At 36.8% G+C, this 25700-nt stretch overlaps 1 protein-coding gene across 1 annotated transcript in view; it reads right to left on the bottom strand.

Moving 5' to 3' along the window:
• Positions 1-2134: 2134 nt before the first annotated feature.
• The window catches only part of LOC150090820 (transient receptor potential-gamma protein-like), a 227438-nt gene continuing 203872 nt past the window's right edge, over positions 2135-25700 (bottom strand). The window contains exons 12-17 of the mRNA XM_090374446.1: positions 24792-24986; positions 24500-24541; positions 23063-23246; positions 19935-20914; positions 16231-16680; positions 2135-2927 (exon numbers count right to left, since the gene is read on the bottom strand). Coding sequence (XP_090230572.1) covers positions 2259-2927; positions 16231-16680; positions 19935-20914; positions 23063-23246; positions 24500-24541; positions 24792-24986 — 2520 coding nt within the window. The 3' untranslated portion in view covers positions 2135-2258. The remainder of the gene's footprint in view (positions 2928-16230; positions 16681-19934; positions 20915-23062; positions 23247-24499; positions 24542-24791; positions 24987-25700) is intronic.

The following is a 25700-nucleotide window of genomic DNA, read 5'->3' as shown; positions in this document are numbered from 1 at the left end:
CGGTGGAAGGTCGAATATTATCCATGGAGTGGAGCAATATGGCCTTAGTTGCTAATGCTCCTAAAAACCAAATAATAACAACAACAACAACAACAACAACAACATATCCATGGAGTACTTGAATTTTCATCAGATCTACCACGCCTTGCAATGTTACTTTTATTCCCGGCGATGGCCACTTTATGGATGACAATGCACCATTGCATCGTGCCAGAATGGTTTGAAGAACATGACATGGATTTTCACCATCTTCCCTGGCCCCACATTCATCTGAACTCAATCTTATTGAGAATGTGTGGGATATGCTGGAGAGAGCTATTCGGCAACGAAGTCTTCTTCTTTCAACTTTGTCGCAGCTGCACAATATTTTGCTGGAAAAATGATTACAATTAGATGAAAACGCACTAAAACACTTTATAGAATCCCTGCTACGCCGCACCCTTGCTGTTATTCGAAACAAAGGCGGCCCGATTCCATACTGGATAAAGTTTCGTTTTTTTTTTTTTTTTTGGCCAGTATGTGTATAAAAAACCCTGTAGTTTTATCATATCAATGCAGACCTTGATATGATCAACGCAGATCTTGCTTCTTATTGCTCCTTTAAATGCCATCACTTTTGTCTTTGAAGATGAGATTTCCATATTAAATGAGTTTGCTCTTTTGTTTAACGAGAAGGTGGCTTTCTGCAATGAGTTCTCATTGTCTTCTATTAGGACCTGGTCATCAGCAAAACACATTGTGTCCATTCTTGCTTTGCGACTAATTTCGATACCTGTCTTGGAGATTTTCCTCCATTCTCTTATAATATGATTTATATATATGTCTAATAGAAGCGGGGACAGTCCAGATCCTTGTCGAACCCCTGCATTTATTGTCTCCAATTCAGTTGTTTGTGATTCAATCTTAATTTTTATTCTATTATTTTTATAGATATTGAGGATGGCCTCAATCAACTGGTTTGATTATATCTTTGATTATAACTGGTTTGATTAAAATCAGTTAATTTTTAAAAATAAACTGGAGTTTAGCTTAAAAACAAACCACATTGAAGGGGGAATACACATTATAAGCGTTACAATTTTTTAACCTTAGACAAAACTAAAAGTTTTTTAAAAGTCAACACTTCATCTGACTTTTATTCCTTCATTTAAATGTAATGTTTACAGTATTTACAAAAAGCTGATCAATTCCAGAATATGAAATTTTAATACACAATGATATCATGTCATTGTATATCAAATAATAAAAAATGCGTAATGTGGAAATTAAAAGTAATCTCTGATATATATATTTTTTTCTTTTTTTTTTTTTTACTACAAAAAAGAGATAAATATAGTAATAGAAAATTTAAATACTGTATGTATATTGTTACCTTTTGAACTAGATATAAAATTATCATTGATATTAAAACTTATTACTTTGTTCTTTACATTTTGTGAAATATAAACGGAAATGGCAGGCTGAATAATGCCATCTATCATCGTTAAATAATGAATATTTTTTTACTGATTACATTCCATGAATTCAAAACCAGAATGACAGGTCCGACAGCGCCATCTATCGTGATGTGGAAACTTCGTAATCATATAAAAATAACACTATTAAAACTACCATTTGCTTTTATAAGTAGAGAGAGAGAATATTAATTACAGTGATTGTTTATTAATAATAAGTGTCCTTCAGGAAACTATTATTAACTTTATTAATGCTTCATGTTTATATTTCTCTACAATGTAGTTTTAAAATCTAAAATTCTGCAACTTTTTAGGAATGCGAAATATCTTATTAAAATAAAATAAACTAGTAGGATTTATTCACAAATTATGTAACCCAGGGACGGGGGGAAATGCTAGAGTAAACTCTGTTAAGAGTGGGAAAGGAGTAGTCGGACGAATACTCTAATAGGTTTTTCCGTTAAAAAATATGTGACTTTAATAAAATTTTCAGTTACGAGATAATGGGTAATGCAATCAAAGCTGTTGTTACGAAGTGTTTTAGAGGATGTTTAAAAAATTAAAAATTCGCTTTACGCAATTTATGAACGATTCCTTATATATTTTTTTCTACAGAGCGCAAACGTCAATGTTTAATGTAATCATGTCATTCTTTATTATAAGTTTATCACACGACTGCACTGATGATTTAAATGAAACATGTAACGAAGTTCAGTAATTAAGATATGATTAAAGTAATGATCTTAGGTAATAGCATCTTTCATGATTATAAACACCCTGGATGCAGTAATTGTATCAATGGCTTTAGTCATCTGGTATCATAGAACCTCCATTTCCATGGTAAACTTTGATGTTCTCTGTACAGGAGTGGTATTGATCAAATACTGGCTGTTTTATTGTCTTTACCCATCCTACGTCTAACTGTCTATTCCATGAGCACGATAAGATATAGTACAGTTCTGGATGTTCCATTCCCGTTAAAGTGAAAAAGTCTTGATGACCGAGGTAACCTTTAAAGAAATATTTCTCTGCAAGTTTTTTAATTGCTACTTCGTTCAACAGAGAATCATAAAGTTTGGAGTCACGCATGCGTTGCAGATCAAACAAAACCACTCCTGTATTAAACCCTTGTTTACCTGGCCTTGGGGAACCCACCAATGTGTTCGGATTCCTTTTCCTGTATTCATTAAAATCCACTCGGTACTGAGGTTGAAGGTCATTAGCGATACCGATTACGTTGGTAGGTTGGAATTTATGAAAGTGGCTGTAAAGTTCGAAGATGTCCGTTTTGAACTTTAGATCCAGGTCGATAAAGACGACTTTCTTCAGTGGTAAAAGTTCATGAAAAACTTGCGAGATGAAGAAAATATCGTCATTGTACCTTCCCACGTCTTTGGTGAAGAAATATTTTCTCATAATTGCGATTATTTCGGAAGATCTTCTGGACATTTCTTCCACGTCATGGTAAGTGACCTGTGTGAATGAAAATAAGATAATGGTTTTAAATAAATATTGCGAATTAGGACATATTAAATAATTATTCGTTGAATTGAATATATGTGGCAGACACATTCGTAACAGCCACATATGTTCTATTCAAACACTATTCAAGTTCACTACTTTCCGAACAATTCATTACAAGCACCATTACCCTACATGCTGATATTGTGTAGGATAAGTTTGATAGCCCATTTGAATTCATTCCAGAAATGCTTTGATAAAGTTAAGAATTGTTAGTTTTACGGGATAAAGAATAGGTTAATGTCATGATATTGGAATTCCTGCAGGACCGATGGCAGTAAATTATCCTGCTGAAAGTTGCTATCACTGGTGGTGGGGGAATGGACATAAGTACCATGATTAGAAACACCTGATATACGAAGTAGATTCTTCCATCAAGCTTGGTTCACGGGAATTGGGATACTGATATCTGAACAAAGCACGCCAATGCTATAACACTTTCTCCTACTATTTTTCAGTGTCTCCATGTTGTGTTCCCTTACTCTCATCCTGCCATCCGCATGATATAGTTGGATTCGGAATTTCTTGGGACGCACAGAAATTATACAGTTCGCCCAAGTCAGTTCTTGTAATCCTCGATCCATTGCAAAAGTTCCTTTCTGTTTCATACAGACAGTCCTGGTATACTATGCGATCTGCTACTGTAGCTAAAGAGAGTCGTTGTATATAAGGTATGTTCGTGTCGAACGGCACCTGGGATTTTTCCCATCTCCAAGAGTCGTTGTATATAAGGTATAAGGTATGTTCGTGTCAGACGGCGCCTAGGATTTCTCCCATCTCCGCGTATGTTCGTTGTATCGAGGACAGTACACTGTCAAGCCAGAGACTTGAAAGTGTGTGGGCCATGTCTGTGCAGTGTGATCTGTTGTGCCCATTGTTTGTCCGGCTTATTGGCCGCCAGGCCCCTGGTGGGGCCCGACGTTGCCCATACCTTGCCACGTGGAGGCTAATCGGGTGTCCAGAATCATGACGAGTTGCTCCGGCAGGTCCTGCCACCTAGTTTCCTGGGATTTCAGTGGCTAGGACCTAAAAAAAAAAATAAATAAATAAAATAAATAAAAAATAATAATAAAAGTAAAAAATAAAATAAAATAGTAGTAAAAAAAAAATATCTATATATATATATATATATACGTGTTTGACGTTAATTCTTAAGGAGATTGCTGTTAGGAAATCGCTGGTTGGGGTTGAACGCTAGAAAGATGTGTTAAAAGGCCTAATAGGTCGGGCAGAATTTTGTTGTTATTAAATTTAGACGTGTGGGCTATACGTTAGATGAAAGATAAAAGTGGGAGGAGGGGAGGCTGAAGACTGGGGGGTAGAAGTAGAAGTAAGGGGTCGATAGAGGAGATGACCCCTGCTAGACAGTATGGCATGCCCATGCCACACCAGAGGGGAGTTTGGATGGCGGGTGGGGGAGACGAAGAAGAGTTATCTCCTCCTGCCATTGTTATTGTTATTTTGGTTTTTAGGAGCATTAACAACTGAGGCCATATTGCTCCGGGATATGCTGTGGTCATTCCCTGACCTTTCCGCATCCTCCGTATTTGGTGGTGACGGGCTCGAACCCCGGTCTAATCAAGAAGCGTGTGCTACGCACTGCTGCTCCTTCCCACCTGGCTACGGAGGCGCCTCCCCCTGCCATGGATTAGGTATACAGTAAGAGTGGGGGAAGAGACTGAAGACTGGGGGGAAAGGCAGAAGCATGGGGACGATAGAGAAGGCGACCTCAGGTGGTCAGTGAGGCAGGCGCATGCCTCACAGGGTGAAGAGATGGGTTGGCAGGGGAGGGAGGAAACAGAGCATGTCTCCTCTCCCTCCTGCCGGGGATAGGGAATTTAAGATGAATAGGCTAAGGGTACCCCATTCAGCTCGCCATATAGCATTTGGCAGCGGAGCTGCTAGTGGTTCTAGTCCGTTTCCAGGAGCGATCGGACCGAAGCATGATCGTTCATGGGGTGGTTCCCGTCCGTTCTGCAGTCTTTACCGTCAAAAGGTCCGGGTTTGCTTGTCGGCGTTTGTGGAGTCTTTCTTGTGACATTTCTCATCCATGTGGTGTTTGCGTCAATGTTGTTTATAGAGTCCTTTCTCATTTATTCAACTTTAGGTCCACTTCAGGGTTTAGTGCCTTGATGATCGGAGGCCATTGGGTTCAGGCGTCTTCCGCGGGATGATTTCCTTCGAGGTTTGTTCTTTTCTTATTGTGTCTGGTTGATTGCGGTTCGCTGCGATAAGAGCTCTCCGTCTTGTGAACAGGGCCAGTGCATAGCTGGAGAAAGCCTGATATTCTTCCCTGGTATCCAAGATGTGGTGCTCCTGGCCGTATGGTAGATACTGTATTTTGGTGATGAATGCACTGCGGAGGTCGTCATAGAGTCGTTGTATATCGAGACAGCTGTTGCTGAAGTCTGCGATTGTACTAATATACTGTTTAGCTATCTTCGGTATCGGACCAATGCCTTTCATTTCTGGCCATATTTTTTTTTTTTTTTTGGCTGCTCGAATACATTCCTGTAGTTTTCGTGGGTAGTACAGTAGTTATAATCACCCTCCTCCTCTACACACCGAATGGAAAAGGACCGGTTTGAATCTCATCAATGACGCAAGGAACTTTTAGAGCTTTTCCCACTCCGTAGCTGAGTTAGTCTGTTTCAGGCAAAGGTGGAACGATTTTTCGTCTCGGAAACTGATTTTTCATCCAGAAAAACAGGCAAACCGATCAGACATAATACACACGGGTAGACGAGGTAATTCTCAGGTGGACATATTGTATTTGTTAGGCGGTTCCTGTGGTTTGCCACAAATTCTCAGGAGTCGAATATGACATATGACTGTTATTGCAGTGATAATGATACTCTTACTTTCAGCATCTATTTTAGGAAATAATTTCGAAAAATTTAAATAAACGACCAGCAGAAATCTCTATATACGAGTGTAATCAAATAGCTAGTAGTGGTACCTTCATTTTTCTATGAGCTGGTGTTCCAAAAAAAAAAAAAAAAAAATGACCAGCGAGGTTATGGACATATAATTTTTAAATTCATTCAAACAGTTCTCATAAACTTTTCTATCAAGAAAAAAATTCTGCAAAATGCTACTCATTTTATAGTTAATTAAAAAAGAAAGGAAATTCCTAATTCACAATGCATTATACTATTTAATTTTATTAATTACATTTATTTATTAATTTAAGAAGTATTAGATGCGCGTCATTTGGCAATGATGTGTAGGGGGAAAAAAGAATGCCATGAAGATATGTTTTAATACAAATTTTATACATTCTTCATCAGCACATACATATATCAAAAGACTGATGGCTTATCAACAGACTTATCAAATTCAAAATCTACAAAACGATCTCATGATGCAATAAATAAATCCTGGAAATGCTCATATACTTCCAGCATTGATAATAATCAACAGTTGTGATGTACACACACCAATTTACAGTAGTTGTACATACTCGTAAATCACGAATGTTTAACAAGAACAGAAGAAAACATCAGAAAGAGAGAAGTTTTATGTCGAAATAATTTATGAAAAGGAGTTTTGAACTTGGACATACGTTTTAGAGTACTGTTCCTTATTTCAGACAACACCAACATCAAAAGTCACTGAAATTTCATATGCAGTGGAGTACTTGTTTATTGATATCCACATTTCTCTCGTTGCGTCTCGACTATTCTGCAACGTGATTGTCTGCTTAAAAGACTTCAATAGCCACAGGTAAGGAGCTAATCACAGGCCTTTGTGGGTATCACAGTTGGTAGAATCGTCATCCTCCCACACCTGATAGAAATGACCCGAGCTCGAGTCTCATCGATGACGTCAGAAATTTTCATTTGTCTTTTCACAACGTTACTGAGTTAGTCGGTCTCAGGCAAGGGTAGCATGGATTTTACTCCCGGAAACTCGTTTTTCGTCCAAAACACACATCGACCACAGAACACATCCAATTTACAGACAGTATATACGGAGCAATATGGCCTTAGTTGCTGATGCTCCTAAAACCAAAGAACAGTTCATTTTGATAGACTGAGCTGACCCATGATGTGTTTGTCCGCATTCCCAAATATCGAGTTTTTAATTTTTGATCTCAGGCCTGTTTTCCGACTCTTTTCTTATTGTAGCGCTTGTATTAAACAGCAACAAATTTCGAAAGTCATTGTAAGACTTCTAATTTGATTGAAAAGGCTGTTGGTGGCCGGAACAGTGATGTAATATTACATTGGTGGACTGCATCTGTTGCGTGTTATAGATTAGGTCATAAGTGAATTAAACTCGCTGAGCTATTAGGCAGAATATTTGGAATAGAGAATTGAAAAGTTAAAAGTCTGCGGACATGTTCCTATTACTAGAGATGGCAGGACGCTGGAAAGTAGGCTAGATAGATATCAGCGGTTGAACTCCATACAATAGCTGTGGTAAATCTACTGAAAATTGCAGCAGAATCAGTTCCACTAATTAGACTACACTTTATGGGCATCTGGATAGAAGAGCTCTCCTTCATTAGAAGGAAGAAAGGATCTGATTAATGCAGACTGTATCGTTTATTGGTTGGCTGCATCTTTTAGACTGCTATTAAAATTGCAAATATACTGTATGTTGGTAATGATAGGCAAGGGTGTAGATTAGTTGCGAGAGCGAGAAGAGAAAATATGAGGAAGGGAGAGAACAAAATAATAAAAGGGCTTAACGAAGTAATTAGTGAAGGTAAGATAAATGTTGAAAATAAATATCAAAGTAAGATAAGTTGAAAATATGTTTGTATGTAAGGCTAATTTAAAAGTAATTTCATTATTAAGATTGATTAATAATTGAGTAGAAGAGACTGAATTAAATAACATGAATGAATTATAGGTATTATATATAGGTATTTTTGAATAGAAGGTTATGAATTATAGGTATTATGTAAGATTAGTATTACGAATTGCAGGTTTATGAGTAACAGGTATGATGTTATATAGTATAATAAGAACTTTAAAGAAGAAGAATTACTGTGCAAGTTTAGTATAAACTGATTCACATTAATTTAACTAAGACATTTACTGGTTGGATGATTATGGAGCAGTTTTATATTGGCAGATATTTGTGTTATACAATCATAGGAATGAAATTTTTTATTGGAGAAATATTGTTTGTAATGATAATTGTGTTTATCGAGAATTACAGGTAGTGTGAAAAGGAGAAAGGAAAGCTCGAACAATAGGTGTTAATATTATAGATTTGCTTGGATTCAAATCGTTGATTAAAAGGCAGATTTACTGTAATTAACTGCAGTTGCATTGCAGTATTAATAAAGATAATTTTAAAATAATGAAAGAAATGAATAATCTTGGAAATTTAAATTGATCTTTTATTAGTGATGGTTCCTTTTGTAGTTATATATGTATATTTTGATAATCTTATCTTTTTTATGTCAGCTCATGAGATATACACAATTTTGCCAAGTTACATTTTTGTAAAGACGATGACCCTCAGCACCCTCGTGGGTAGCACAGTTGGTACAATCACTGTCCTCCTCTCACCGGGTGGAAAAGACCTGATTTCGAATCCCGTCAGTGACTCGTGAAATTTTTATAGGTCTTTTGCACAACGTGGCCGAGTTAAATGGTCTCAGGCAAAAGTAGAATGGTTTATTCTCCCGGAAGCTCCGGTTTTTCTTCCAGAAAACAGCAAATCAACCATAGAACACACACACAGTTTACAGACATATTATATACGGCCCAATATGACCTAAGTTGCTGATGCGTCTAAAACCCTACTCTAACGACAACAACAACGGTACACATATGGAGAAAATACTTAATTTAGTTTTGTGTTTTTGATTTACTAAGTATGGAAAATATATGTTTTTGAGAAATATAATTATTATGCAGCTCAGTGGCATTCTAAACGGGCGATGCAAGGTAAATTCACATTTTATTAAGAAGTTAATATATAGAGAGAGATTTTAAATTATTATTATTTTGACAGCCCCAGATCTTGTCTCTCATATCCGTACATGTATTTATTTGTAGAAGTGTGTTCACGGACCGATTGGCATATTGTGAGGGATGAAACCCTCATAATATGCAAACTGCAGTCTCGATTGAAGATGATTGGCTAATTACAGCTTCGACTGAAGATGATTTTAGAAATTCTTCCGGTTACCGATGTGAATATAACCTAGTCCTCTCCAAAGAGTGTCACAGCAATAAAGATCTGAAGTGACTGAGTGGTTAACACGAAAGTGTTGTAGTATATGCGTTTGAGTTGACTGTGGTTCCAGCCCACACGATGTTGAATTTGGTTGAGTGTGTATTGAGAGAGAAAGAGTCAAAATACTCTAAAAGTTCCAAATATTAAGCGAGGTATTCTTTGTATTTTATTTCTAGATTGAAATCACTACTTAATCTGAGAGCATAATTTTCCGCTGAAATTGGAGGTTAATTTGAATCCACTTAGGTCCATCTGCACTAATTGGAAACAGAATTAGCGCCCACTGGACGCATGTGATACACACAGTTGGCGAAAGCTTTTACAGCCAGAGTAGCAGGGCCCATAGGGGGTAACACAGTTGGTATATTCACTGTCCTCACAACACCGGTTGAAAAAGGCCTGAGTTTTAATCCCGTTAATTATGCCAGGAATTTTTATGGGCTTTTTTCACAATGCGGCTGAGTTAGTCGATCCCAGGCGAGGATTACATAGTTTCTCGTCCAGCAAACAGGCAGCTCGACCATAGGATATACGCTTTTACAGATACAATATTTTGATGCCTCATAACCTAAGATAATTTGGCACTAAAAAAGACACACACATTTCGGATTTTATCAAAATACTGCATTTATTATAAGTTTCTAAGAGATTGATCAAAGCATTTCCCAGAAACTGTTTCTTGAGATTTTGAAATTTTCTTGTAAAATTATAAAAACTCCCTTTCCGTGTTCATGAAAAAGTGTTTTGAAGTGGTAACTGAAATACATTTTCACGAACATGAAACACGTTTTATGGCATCAAACACGCCTGTGATTCAATATTTTCTTTTAAAAGGCACGTCTACCTGGGACAAATCAAAAATGGCGTGAAAGCATATTTCAGGCTACAAAGCGTTGTTGAGTGTTTTACTTTCTTTCTTTCTTTTTTCAATAAACGACACTGCAGGACTTTCGAAGACTGGTTAAAAAGTACTTCAGCAAATCGTCCCTATGATACTTGTAAGTTAGTAGATGACGCAGTTGTTCTCTTACATCTCTTATAAATGCCTTAGGATCAATTTCGGTCGCTGACTGAAGTTCCTTTTATCGACATTTGAGCTATTTTCGCATTGTTTCCGAGTTGATCATGCAAGGATTACGCGGTTCCCTATATCAAGGTTCCCTAGAAACTTGAATTGTTTTTTATACTGCGAATAGGCAAACAGACCACAGATACAAAAAGAGCTTGTATAACAAGGTACAAATCCCTTACGGTTCCACTTTTATCACTAACCTCAATCCAGACAACACCAGCGAAGGCATAATTGCCAAATATGTTCAAAAAGCGAGCACAGAACGAAAGTTTTTACGACGGAGAAAGAAAGTAATGCAAAGGAAAAACACTTCGTATAACTGAGAAACGTTTGTGAAACCCTATTTACAAGATGGAAGGGTAATTCAATCTCATAGAGGAAGGGGCGGGGGAGGGGAGCTCTCCAATATCATTGATGGAGAAATGGTTCTAGAAATTTAGCTCTATTTGGTGATAATTAAACAAAGGGAAAGAAGAATCGTATAAAATTCACAGAACCGACGCTAGCTTCAGTTGACAACCAATCAAAGTTACCCTTTTTACATCTCACGCTAGTAGAAGAGCCTGAAACATCGGATTAACGGGTAGTGGGGCCGACAGTCTGAAATGCAGCAATTTTCACGCTGTGGCGAGGTGCCTAACAGAACAAACGGCCTACAGCACTGGTGGGGAGGGAGATTTCTGGCGAGGGTTTATAAAAAGAAAAAAAAAAAGTGTGTGACCATAATTCCTAGTTTATAAAATGTTTCTGTTTTTTTTCTTTTTTGATTTTGTATGGCTGAGTAAAATTACAATAAAAGAGAAAAATGGAAGGTTTAAAATATAAGAATGGCCGTATTAAAAAGCAGTTTTACACTGAGTTGACTTTGCATTAGCAATACCATCTAGTACCTCGTGGGGCCACCTTTTGCCCGTAATGGACTCCGCAAGGTGTTGCATGGTGTACGGTGGTAGTGTTGTCCGTTTCACAATACGTCCCGTAATGCCACACAGTTTCAGGTGAAAGGTCGTAGAATCGAGCGCATCCTTTTCCAGTAGGTTCCAAGCATGCTCAATTCGGCTGAGATGAGATGAGCTGGGAGGCAATGGGAGGACGGAGAATTCATTGTCATGCGTCCTGAAACTAGTAAAGAACCTGCCAGGCCTTGTGACACACGGCACTCACCGTGGGCGTCGACCACACGTGGCTATCCTACGTCCGACCTTTGCCTGGTTGTTCGCCAGCTGTTGAGCCAGCCATGGTTCACTAGTAGCACCATAGAACGGGAGCACTTAACCATGATGGCGTTGTCGAGATTCTGGCCCCTGAAAGTCTTGCTCCACACTCATTCCACTTTCGAAATTGGAAAGACTTCGACGCCGATCCATTCTTCCTCGCACATACTCCAAAACTGATCGCCACGGTTCAACTACAATCTTATATCTGCTACTCCTGACATTGATCCTTCACCAGCGTCACAGACCAGTTCATTTTCTACACAAGAGGTATTGTCAATGCAAAGCCAACTCAATACATGTACATTGATAGTCAAGTAATTCTTTTCAAAATTATCTTGAGTTTTTCCTTTGAACTCTTTTATTAAAGAGTGTGTGGCAATTACGTGCCTTGTCAGATAGAAGTATAGTGGGGTATAGTTAGATTTACAAGGATGTAATCCGGGACAAAACGAATTCTGAACATGAAAAAATCGCATTTTCTGGACCTAGATATCAAAAGAAATGTTATATTATAGTGAGCAGCCTCATTCACACACATATATTATGTCCATAAATTGCGCGTGTTGTCTCGTCGGTTTGCTGAATGAAAAACCCGGGTGTTCCTGAGAAACAAACCTTATTATTTTGACCTGAGACCGACTAACTCAATCACAGAGTGAAAAAAGCCAATAAAAGTTCTTGGAATCGTTGATGAGATTCGAACACAGGCCTTTTCCACCCAGTGTGGGGAGGACAGTGATTATCATAGGACAGGGTAGTGGTAAATATTGTGAAGGCAACGTAGACTACCTACCAAAGTTCATGTTAAGGCGAATGGAAAAAAATCAAGTTAAATCGAAGAGACAAAACCATGTCATGTTGGAAGCTGTTTTATGAATATAATGTTATTGTGTATAGAATACCAGTTCTACCTAGACTTGGATTCGACGTGTCATCAACGCATTAAAGTGACATTCCCGCACGGCTCTCTTCTACCCTTCGCTGACCTGAATATGAAAAGAGATGCTTTCCTGGTCACTTTTGTTTTTCATAACCGGTTGAACAGCACACCTGTGACCTACAGACAGGTTTAACGATCTGTATGTTGTTGCGTGGAGCATCTTTTCCTTTCTTTCAGGGCGTCACACCTTGAAGCCGTTCAGACACAGAAACAGTTTTCAGTTGGTTTATTAACGACATTCACTGAAGCGAAGGGAGGGTAGGGGAAGTTAGTGCTGTTGGAAATAGGACGAATAGTCCCAGAGAGGGTGATGTCAGCAGGTACGTGTAAGTGCGTTCCTTATAATACACGCACGACTTTGCTTAGGCAATAATGCATAAATGTAGTTGCTAATGATTCGTTTGGTGCTCATTCCATGCACGCCTTGTCAAGGTAGTCCTGCTGCACCTAAGGTTTAACAAGTTTGCTAATTATATATACACAGTTATTCTGGAATTCTGGAGAGAGAGAGAGATCGCGTGCCATGAACAAGGGGAGATTAATTTTCGCGGCGTACGCAGCTATCTCTTTCATTCATTCTGCTAACTACTGGAACGATTCTTTCCTTTCATCAATCCGATCAGTTGGGGGTGTGGTGCTTTTAATTAATGTTTCTCCGGTACGACACGTTAATGTGACTCTTTTGTGGCATCTCCATGACGTTTGATCTCGGGCATGTCCGCGGTAGGATTATCCACTCTCTGCAGAATGAATGATTTGTAATTCGCCTCTTCCGTAACATGTCAGCTGTCTTGGCTTAATGTGAATTATTAAACTGAGAATTTTTGCGATTATGAACTTCGGTTACTTAATTAAGAGCGATCGCAGAAGTGATACTGTTCCCTATCAATGTATATGAAGTAGATAACGCGAATAATGGAAAAGTAACATTCAGTTTACTCTGCTGTTAACGATTCAAAAATAGAACAACAGAACATCTCAGTAGCTTAGCATTAATACTCCGTGTATTAATTAATTAATCTAGTTTATCGAAATTGTGAACAGGAGTTACAATATACCCCTCAACTTAATAAAAAACCAAACTAATTAGTTTTGCTTTCTACGTTTCTGGATCCTATTTGCAATTCCGTCATCAGGGCTTCAGTCCAAAAAAACTACATTGCAATTTTACTTTCGATGCGTTAACAATGTACTAGGTTGAGGGGAACATTTGTTGCTTCGTCTGTTTAGGCTTTTTATTTAGATAAAAATATTTATTCATATCTATCGCATATATATTTCAAACACTGTTAGATATTTTAAGATTCTGCATCTAAAACTATGTTTATTATTAAATATTTAAATACTGAAAAAGACAACATGAATGTCTCTTTTTCAGACAACATGAAAAAGAGACAAAATCGAAGAGACAAAATATTTTATTATTAAGGGAAAACACTAGTAGGAAATCAGTTAGTATGGTGTTCTCTTACGAATTATCTTCATTAGACAGGTCTTTTACATTCACAGTAGTTGGGGTTAGTGCTGCTGGTAGATAATACGCAATAAATTCCGAAATGGAGGTACATCAACGAAAATCTCCCAAGTAAGTGGCATTCTAACAGAATGGAATCAGTCCTCTCTACAATATGGAGTCGTTTATCAGGACGTTACCGCTCGCTGTTATCTTAATGGACGCACCACTCTGCGCCCAGTTAACATCTTTTGACCACATTCCGGCGGTAGTTCTGATAAATCTTTGCCGTTACCGAAAACTCCGCTCCTTCTGCAGTTGCTGTGGTCACCTCGCTTGTGGAAACCTCAAAGAATCTCCCGATAATAAATCAAACCTGCGCCTGCCTCGCTCCAGGTTCCTCTTCCAGCACGTGAGCGTTGTTTGTCACTTGGCACGTGCCACGTACATCGATCTGTGGACCTTTAGCTACTCTTAAACGCCGAGTTTATTTCGGAAGTATCTTCGGACAAAAATAACACAATCGACGCCCGCACTTCGCTGAACACCTACAATCAGTTGGTGCCAATTTGTTTTTCAGCGCGCCCGGTGGCCGGGGGGCGAATAAAAGGGAGGGGGGGACAGAGTGATCGATCGTTTACCTTTCTAACGTGTTGGGGTGAAGATGGATGCAACTCGCATTAACCGACTGGTTTGCGAATGTTGACGGAACTACTTTATTTATTAAACTCACTTATGAGGTTGATGGGTTCTGTTCTCTGTAATCTTTTCTGCTAACGTTTTCCGTCTATGAAATAATCTGGAAATTGTTATTTTTATGTAAACATACACGCTAAGTGAGATGCTCGACGTCCTATGCGCACATTCCAGCACTTCTCAAGATGAGAGGTTGTCATCGCAAACTTGAAATGCTTGCTAAGTGATAAGCGATTCCACTTTTGCGTTCTTCATCCTCTTCCTCATCTCTCTCTCTCTTCTTTATGCTCTTTCATTACAGATCAAGGATTTTATTATAACACACACAAAAAACTAACCAAATGGAGGTCACATTACGAACTAGTTCTTATTTATAGGTGTGTTTTCATCCACTGCACGCCATCCTTTTTGACCTTAGAACGAAAAGCGGCAAGACGGGGCACTTCAGTTGACAGCTACACTTTGCTAAGTTTTACGTGGGATTGGGAACCCTTTTACGGAAGAAAAGGTTAAGCCGATCCACATTCTGTCATGGTAGGAAGCATTAATTACTCCAACGTGTCCCCTTCTAGAATTTCCGTGTTTTTCTCTCTGTGAAATAAAAATTCATGAAGTTTTGGACAGAAGAAATTTTTCATTGGAAAAAATCGATGTTCTTTTTATCTTGGAATTATTCATCACGCGATTTAGTACTCCACTGTGGTCATGGGCAAGAGTTTATCAGTTCATCAGACCTTGAGTGACCGGAGTTCAAGCCCAGGACTCTAACTTTTTTTTTTTTTATTAATAATATATATCCTTATGATGTTAAAATATATTTGGTGTACTGTACTGTTTAATGCTTATAAACATTTAAATAGTTTAAAAAAGTTCTTATAATTATTTTTTTACTTTAATATGTTTATATTATAAATACTTAAGTATACCCAATAAACGAATTGAATGCAACTTAATAATTATTGTTATAGGAGTTATTACTGTTTATACCAATATTTTGAAACTGAACATTGAAAAAAAAATATATATATATATATATATAGTATAGTGGATGGATAGAGTCTAAGTTCTAGCGCGCTGTTCAAATCTACAAATAACATGCAGTACATTAAATTTTGCAACATGATGAAAGGATCTTTTATGAAGAATATTGATCATACTTTTAAAATATATTTCTGTGATAATTTTAAATTCTATTATAAAACATAAGTATACGGGTACAGCATAATCTCGGTTTGAAAGTAGAATTGAACAAACTAAGTTTGCTCAATTTTACGCTCAAATCTTCATGTTGTGGAAAATCTTCACCACGAGTCGCCGCGGTATTGCATTCCATGAATACCACTGCTCCAATTATGAAGTCCAATGCTATTTGTTTAAAATTTAAATTCTAGAGTAAATCAAACACTTTAAAAATATTGCTAAGTGGGCTTTTCTTGAGATCGTATTGAATAAATGAATAAATTCAAATCATTAAAACATAAACATTTGCATCCATAAAAGAAACTTTGGACGGATCATCGACTTATCAAATATTTATTTTAATGTGTACTAGGGATGAGAAAATAATGTATTTGATGGTGTTCTATCACTTTGTATTCGACACAGGTATAGTTATACACACGTAGACAGCATCCATCTACTGATTTCTATAATTAATAAACAAATATATTACTTACTTTGAAATTTATTCCAGTTTCGACAGTAAGTTTCTCTAGAGTCCTTTGTATCCGGATTTTACTGGGTACGTCCATCAACACATGAAAATGCAATGGCGTAGTTGCATAGAACAGTATACTTCTTAAACATCGTGCCATACTACGAACTATTTTCATTTTCTTGTATGCATATTTTCCGAAAAAAGCCACATGAATCACGTGAGGGATATCTAAGTTCATATGACTAATTATATGACTGCTTACGTTTTTTCCATTGTACGTGTAATTATTACATCCACTACACCTAGTGATCATTTTGACACCTATAGATGATAGAACTGAATACATAGACACAAGATTGTATAGCACCAAGCAGAGCAATAAGGAGCCTATGAGAACATTTCTAATCGTTGGATACCACTTCATTGCGAGTTGGGTTGCTAATTTCTGTGAAGTTAAAGTATCATAATGGTTAATAGTGTTTTACTGGACATTTTAAAACATCGAGGGATGCTACAGCAAAGGACAAATACGCAATGATTACAAACACTAAATAAATATATGCTTCCATATCAACTATCTCCTACATTTTTGTTTTCACAATGGAGTACGCACGCTTACATGTAATCAGCAGCACTAATTTTCCAGTAATGTAGACAGTTGCATTTCTAGGCCAGCAAGTTACTGGCTCGATGTCCTCATTTCATCCTTCCTTACTTTAAAAGACCGGTTTGGGAATTATTTCCTCTTCTATCGTCGACTTCAGTGGGGCGTGTTTACAGTTAAACGTAATCAACACGTATTTGTTGGCTTTCATTAGTGTAGGCTTTGGTATGTACATATAAACAACCCAAAACTAGCGAGTTAGTATGGGATTGCAAGTGGCTGCAAGGGCCTTTTGCTTTATTCTTCCAATGTAGATTATGTGCCTTGTATCCATTTCACATCATAACTGTACATATAAAAACATTCTGTTACTCTTTGGCTTTGAATTTTAATACGAATTACATGGTACAGTGAGGGGGTTTCCAGTGAAATCCTGGGTGGTATTTAAGAATTCAGTCACACACGCAAAGTTTCAAAATTCCTCCCGAAATGTGTCCATCACCCTCCCATACACAGACAACGTATCATCTTAGAGGAGTGAATTCTCTGTTGTGCTTCAGCAAGGAATGCAACGCCCCTGCTTTCAGTCTAGACAGTATTTATCTCTACGCCACGTTGGATGGTATTTTTTGGATGATCGTTGGTTAACTCCTTTAATTTGCAAGATATGAAGAGAGCAGACGAAATTATTAATTAAAAATATATGGGAAAAACACACTGAGCATCTCTGGGATCAGTAGTACACACAGAAATTTTGTTTGGGAGGGTTCGTACTGTCTACATTTGCAGATTTTACAAGAGTCAGCACGTGACAGTACAATTATATATAACCAAACATTTTGGGGGAGCTTTAGCGCCTTTTCGAGCCTCATGGGTGCTCCTATGTTTCAAACTATGTGAAATAGATCCAGCCCAATATCTAGACACATCTGGACATGACTCTAAACTCTAAAACCTACATTAATATGCAGAAATGTAGAGTCCTGAGGGACCATGGATTGCTTTTGCAGTCTTTTACTTTTCGTTGGGTTTCTATTAGCAGTTTTTTTATTTTTCGCCTTCGAATTTAAAAATTGAAATTTGGAGGCTGTGTTATTGCATTTAATACGAAATAACTGTATCCTGGGTTCTGGATAAAAACAACAACAACTTAATATTTGATATTATGCGGTTTTTTCTCCCCAAATGTCACATTCATGGGCGCCGACATGTTTGGTGCAAGGTGGTGCAAATGCACCACCTATTGGATTTCGAAATAATGCACAATTTTTGATATTTTCATTAAATTAAAAATTATTCCCACATGCACCACCTTGCAAAATATCCTACCGGCGCCCATGGCCACATTCCATTTTTATTTATTTATTTATTTATTATTTATTTTTTTTTTGAGAAAACTTCTATATAATTTATTGTATTGTAAAACTTCACTTTTAATTTGCTCATAAAAATTATAAGCATTATTACTTGGGAAGAGAATAGAAGGAACTACGTTTTTGAAATTAGACTAACTTTAAATCTTTGTTTGTGGACATACATAGTTGCTTACAAAAGTTGCTTATAAACAATAAATAAAATATTAAAACCTTATTCTAAGCTATTTTTATTACATATTCGATCACGAAAGAATTTTCATGAAAAATGACGGTTCTTATGAAAATTATTTGTAGTCATTGAAATCCATATACGAAAATTATCTGATAGTGGAAAAGGTCAATAGTTCATTTAATTAAAATAATGTAGTGTTTACTATTATACAAGTTTTGGTGAGCAGAATTCAATAATATTAATAAATTTTATATAAAATAGACTTGTAACTTTTAAGTTATTTATAAATAATGAACTCAGTAATTATCTTCTTCAATTTTTTACTTAATAAATATAAATATATATCTATGCACCTTTTTCTTATCTTTTTTCAATGAAATAGTGAGTTTATTTTCTTAATTTTACTAGTTCATAAATGAAAAAACTTCGGTAGTGCTTTTATATAAATGACAGTTTACACAAAGGCTAAAACAACAAGAAAGGATTATATCTCTTTTATTACGCACTGTCTCCTAACAGCATACAAGTATGAATTCAATCATTTCTCCTCACAAATAGTCAGAAACTTAAGATGTCATAGCATAAATGATTTCATACAAAAGTAACCAAATACGGATGGTTCTGAATAATTTCAACTGTTCAGTGTTAGGTATTTGTCGACACATGAAAACATAAAATATGATCGGATAGGATATGCTTGGTGATTTATCAAACGTACTCACAAACACATACACACAAGCTAACTGACATTCTAGCAGTCAAAAAGCAGAGAAGGCAAGTTTTAAAGTGCACTTTTAAATTGTCTGATTTCCCACGAGAGCTTCTACGTTTCGAGGTAATCTTAACTTTGAATCTATACCTGAAGGTAATATTTTTCATATATCGTCTAACTGAAATTGTGATGGATGGTCAACCCACCGTGGTGTGCTGAGTCGATTAATTTGAAATATTCAGTGATGTTATTGGATAATTTTTATAAAAAAGTAAGCCTATAATTTTTAAGTTATTAATTAATGAAAAAACTGTTATCTTCTTAATTTTGCTATTAATTAATGCATTTTGTTTACACACCTTTTGTTTTATATTTTATAATGGTATTCCTAAGGTATATATGTGACTCTATAAATATCATACGAAAATGTGTGATAATTATTCTTCATGACTTCATAATATAAATCTAATTCTGATAGTACAAAATAGATATTTTATGTATTACTAAGAGTTACGAGGCTATTTCATTCCATAAATATACTGCATACTATTATAGGAACAGATGGAATTAGAGCCATCGAGCGTATTTAATTTGGATATATTCAGTTAAATAGTTGTTATTCTACGATATAAAACTTTTCTGTTTCTTTTACACACTTTCATTTTGCTTACTTTGTTCCAGTATTGAAGCAACCATTTACAAAGCAAGCCATGAATGACTGCAAAACGGAAAATATTGACTTTTATTACAACGGACACTTGCTTTCTTGTTCATTGGTGTAAAAGCAGTCTATAGATAGTCCTTAAATTAATAAGTTCGCTGAATACTAAATCCATCCTGTTGGGACTGGACAAGTTACAGTTTCAATACCATAGATCTCGGGGATGAGTCCAAGAGGTCCATTAGTGGACTTTGACATAACTAAAGGCTCACGGGAAGAACTTTGACTGACAGTGTCCGAATACATTGCATCCGGACTACTGAGTATGGAAATGTTGTTGAGTGTCTCTGGGATAGGAATTTCGACTGGGAGAGCAGGAGGAGGGGGTGATGGGACGGCATCTATGTCGTCATAGTTGATAGGTGTGGGAATCTGCTCACCCTGACCTGTAATAGAACTTCGAGGCGTTGGGACGTTTGAACTAGCACAGCTAGGAATGGGTGAGAGACTACGAGTTGGTATAGGAGAGGAGAATGACAAATAGTTGTGGGTGTCCTCAATGTTACCTAAGGAACTGCACTTAAGGAGAGTAGAATCGAAAGGCGCACTCGATGTCCGATGGGCCTTTGGGCGCTCGGAGTTGGTTCGTTCTTTGGCACTAGGTCCAGGCTGACTAATGGATAGTTTTTCAGGGTCCAGAAATGCCATACGAATCTTAGCTGGGTTGAAGGAGATCGCTCCCAGTTTCCGAGCAAACATCGACCGTTTAACAGAGGGAAGGTCAGCACTAGCACCCAACTCACGTTTCAGTTTTTCGTCGATACTTAAATCTCCCAGGGTCCCGTCACCGCTACTGCTCGATCCACTTGGAGATGACGCTCCGCCCCTACTAGGATGCTCCGAGCTAGCTTGACTACTCATGGAATCTTCACTTCTACTTCGGGAAAATGCAGCGCGGGCATTTCGTGTGGCTTCCACCAGATGGCTCCACCGACCTTTCTTGGGGTTTTTCCTATTCGCTGCAAGTTTGGCGATCCTTGCCATTTTGTTGGCGGGCGACCGCTTCGCCGGCTCCAAGTTCAGTTCGGAAAGTGTCTGTAGAGAGCCTTCTACTAAGCCAATGTCGAATCCTTTCATTAGCCTTCTTTCTCTCTGCCTTCCTTTCTTCCCTGAGGTACCTGCAAAAAAGTAAAGAACATTAGTGGGATGTTATGGTTCATTAAATACTGGTGTTTTATATTTGGAGTTAGAAAAAGAAAAAAAAAATGTCGAGATCGGATGAATAGGTAGGCAGATAGAGAGAAAAGGTCTTCTCTTTCGCATCTTCAGAGAGAAGGCCGGGCTCGCAATAAAGTCCGATCCCATCAGATTAAAAATTCATTTCCTGTTCTACGGTGAAAAATTTGATTCTATGTATGAGAGAAGCTGACACTTCAGCAGCACCCCCCAGGGAAAAAAGATTACATGTAGCAGTCACAAAGAAATCAGTTTACATCTGGGCCAGTTTGCAGTCAGAATTTTAAGTCCATTAAATAGGTGGAGATGAGACAAGGATCGTATGGTTCGTTTGGGAAGTGAACTGGGATGGGAAATGAAGTGACGTGACAGACATAAACAAGAGAGAGAGCTCACAGCCTGGGAAGCCTTAAAGAGTTACGATGCTGAAACCTCCCAAAGCCTCCGCCTTCTGAGCTCTCAGCATCGATCAATCTAGTAGAAGTCATAGGAAGCTCCTTTCCTCCCTTGTTAGTTAACCAACACGTGAGGAGAGCAAGCCAGGCGGATCAGAAGAAACTTTTCCTGTAGAAGTAAAAACTAAAGAGTCAGATGAGATCTCTAGAAATCCTGAACGCATCGTAGCTGTCAAGTAAGGCCTTCTGCGTTACGTTCGCTTAGCTAACAAATGAGATAAGACTCGTAAAAGGTAAAACATCTCCCTGAGAAACCGACCGATAATTTTTGCAAAAATGTTTGCCATTGATTACACACACAAACGATAGTAGAAAAGCTGCCAGCAACTGGCGCCCTCTTTCACAAACTGTAAGGGTTGATGTATACTGAGGTTATTTGATGTATGTCGCAGAGATAATTCCTCCTTTAAGTTTAACATCAAAGTTTAATTCAATTGGAAAAATGAAAAATTTGCAGTTGAAGATGGTAGGTCTCATTAAATTAAATCAAAGCAGTTGCTAATTTACTTGTTGGATAGTTTCTTTCGAGACTTAGAAAGCCTCAGTTTCAATTGGAAAACTAGCACAGTTTTAACAAGAAAAGTAAAAACGTATTCTGGTATAATGATTGACACCTATGCCAACAAAAAAACATATATTCAAATTATTATGGGGTATTTAGTATAGAAGTATTTTATTTTATTATTTACTTTTTGAGCTCAAAAAGTACGTTATGCATTTGTTATATTAAATAAAATATACTTACTCGCATAAAATACCGCATAAGTTATTCCCCTCCCACCCCTAAACTTTCATTTTTTCGTGAGGATTTTCTTTCCACTATGCAGACTACATATACAGGGTGGTCATACAGTCCTGCACCGGTTTTAAATTTTAATAACTGAATTTATACAAATGAAAGAACTATTTAGTAAAAATTATATAATGAAAGTTCAAGTCTTAAAAGTTTTATTCTTAATACAGTCTTTAATTATCATAATCACTCTTCAACATGGCCGCCATCGTTGTTGACTGATTCGGGGTCTCCTAGATCGTGGTTTTTCATTAACTGATCCAGTTGCTTTAAAAATTTTTCATCCACCTACTTATTGACTTTTTTTTTTTTTAACGAGTAGTGAGCTTTCTTTTCACAGCTGTTACTGATTTAAACTCTGCAAGCCAAAGCACGCAGTTAACTTTTTCTTCAATTATCGCCATTTGGATTCATTCAATATCTGCAAATAATAGAGAAATTGATAAAATATAAATACAACAAAAGAAAAATCAGATTTACATGGATGAAAATATTATATAAAAAACTTTAAGATTGAACTTTCATATAATTTTTACTAAATGGTTCTATCATTTGTATAACTTTAGTTATTAAAATTTAAAACCGGCGCAGGACTTTATGACCACCCTGTAATAATATACAAAATCCCAATTTTTGTATGCCTTCTATCCAGAGGAGACCCTCTGCTTAAAAGAAAAGCCTAAAATACTCGTAAATGATTTAATACTATTATAGGACCCAAAAGGAAAGATGTCTTCTAAAATATTTATTAAAGAACGTATTCGTCAATTGAGAGAGATCATAGACATAAACATATGAGAAATTACTGTTCTAAATAACATAGGAGATGAAAATGTACGTACTTTGCGACTGTCCTTTCGATGAACTTGTATTGAAGCCGCTGTTCGTAAGAATTTCCACGAGTTCGTATCTGAAAGCCGAAATATCCTGTTTGATTTCATTGACGTCATCTTCCGTAACTCCTTGGTTATCGGCCTTTCTCTGCTCTTCTGTCACATAACGGCGAACCAAGTTCCTCATTATAGTCTGCAAAAGGTAAGAAAAGTCCATTATTTTCGACCAGTTGGAAAACTGTGGTATGAATCATTCTGATAATGTTCATTGTTACATAAAATAATCATTTCAACATTCAGAATGGACCGCAAGTCATGAGGTACTTTCGTTTTAATATGTTAGGAACAACCCAATTGAATACACAAAATCACTACGATAATAGATTAATCGAAAGTTGGAAATGGTGCCCATCAACCTTAATACATAACAGAAGTCTTTCTTAACGTATCTATAATCCTAGTTTTAAGACTACTTTTTATATTTTAGATGAAGAGATAAATATGATGACCTTGTCTTCAAATCGATAGGTCCACGACTGCCTATCCATTTTCCAAGAAATGCTTCGTCTAGATATTGTAGAACGACAAGGGAATAATAGAGGGACACTATCCTCATCTTTTCATAGAAGTTATACACTAACTTATCTGTAATCAATCAAAGAAAAAAAAAAGTCCAAACACTTCCTTAGATTATAACCTTTTCCAAAACAACTTCAGAGTTCATACGAAGTACCTATATTTCACTGGAAATTGCGTAAGTAGACTTCTTAGTATGCTTTCCATGGATTACTCATATTATAAAATGTAATACTATTATTGCTAATAATAGAAAAATGACTAGAATAAAGTAACTCATATTTGCGTCCTCTTATATACTCATGGCAGCTAAAAGTTCTAAATCTATAGAACAAACAGGAAGGAACCCTTGTTAGGAAGTAGATTCTTACACACCTATCAGTTTAGAAACATTAAGCATTTATTGATATTATTTTAATGGAACCAGGATTTGCTGTTTATTTGTCCTTTCGATGCAAAAATTTGATTTGTGCAAAGCCAACTAAGGCCACGAATCAGTAGTATATTATGTCTGTAAACTGCATGTATTCTATTGTGGTTTACCTGTTTGTTGTTTTGTATTAAGAGCCAAATTTTCCCTGAAGGAAAAAAACAAGGAAAGGAATTATGCACATCTTGCCGGAGACCGATTAACTCGGCCACAGTGTGAAATAGCCCATAAATTATCCCATTGAGACGGGATTCGAACTCTGGCTTCTCTATACTGTGCGAAAGAACAGGATTATGTCTGCTGGCTAGCCGATAAGCACAGGAAAGTCTTAAATAAGCGCTACAAAACATTATCACATTCAACGTACACTAACTTAAATAAACGCTTTTAAATTACTGGATGGAAAGACAACAATAAGGGGAGTAAATAGCGATTTGTACCTGATATCTGATGTCCCTTTCGGTTGCTTGTTTGGCTCTCCTCTGAAAAGAATTAAAAGGAAACTTTATTAAAATAAGTAAAACACAGTCCAGAAAAATAAATATACTGAGCTAGCGTTCAGTGTTTTCTTAATAATTAAAAGGAAACCAAAGTGAAATAGCCCCGATAAAACATGAAAGACAAAAAGATTTGACACTTTATGCATAGATTTCTTATAATCGTGTTCCGTCCAATACAGATTTAAGAATTTGAAAAAAATACGGAGTTTGTTTGACCACAAAAAAATGTTACCCTAATGGTCCTCAAGTGCTCTTTGCGTCCGTTGTGGGAACTGCTGTAGAACTTCTGAGCAAGCCAGCGACAGAGGTAGTAGGCACTCTTGGGGGTGGGGATGATGTTGAAAGGAGGGGGCACGGTACCCCCATCCTCGAAGTAACTTATCCACAACTTGCAGCGGGCAAACTTCCATTCGACGTCAGCGTGCTCCTGTGAACGAAAGCGAATTTTTCAACCGGTTGAAGGGGATTATCAGCAGTTTTAAGCAGTCAATGAATATTTCATAGGTGTGATATTCATATTTATTTATATCTCGTGGAAGGAAAGTGTTTAGAGTAACATTAAACAAACTTACTATTACTGGGAATCTCAAGTTTTAAATTCTGTATATAAAATTACATTTTCAAGTCTCATTTGTTCACCATCCACTTCAAATTTCCATTTCCAGCTATAATTACAAAGACTTAGGAATTTTATTCCTCAGTTTCGTGTGAATTGATGAAGGTTAGTCATTTGTTTTTAGTATGTTATTCAAATGATTTAATTACTAAATTATTAAAGATTAATATTTATGACTTGCAATAATTTACCCTTTTTTAGGCATGTTGCCAAATGCATAAACTGGTTGTTTTCTTCAACGTGTCAGTTTGTCCGACCGCACGTAACAACTCGATCCCACTGAACGGATTTTCATGAAATTTTATATCTGGTTCTTATAGAAATCTTTGTTAAGTCATCCCAAATTTCATTCAGTTTTTCTTATTCATATCACAATAGGTTAATTATATAACATAAAAAAACTTTATGATTGTTGTAAGAATCTGGATCTTCTATACCATAACTTGGACGCAATAACATATTTAAAACCATAAAATTTCAGCTCAATCATAGACTGCATACAATTATAACATAATGGAATGAAAT

Source organism: Mastigoproctus giganteus, chromosome 1, assembly GCF_048544385.1.
Source record: "Mastigoproctus giganteus isolate SK-2022 chromosome 1, ASM4854438v1, whole genome shotgun sequence".
Lineage (NCBI taxonomy): Eukaryota > Metazoa > Arthropoda > Arachnida > Uropygi > Thelyphonidae > Mastigoproctus > Mastigoproctus giganteus.
The sequence above is the reverse complement of the archived record's forward strand: the minus strand, read 5'-3'. Positions and strand labels throughout refer to the sequence as shown.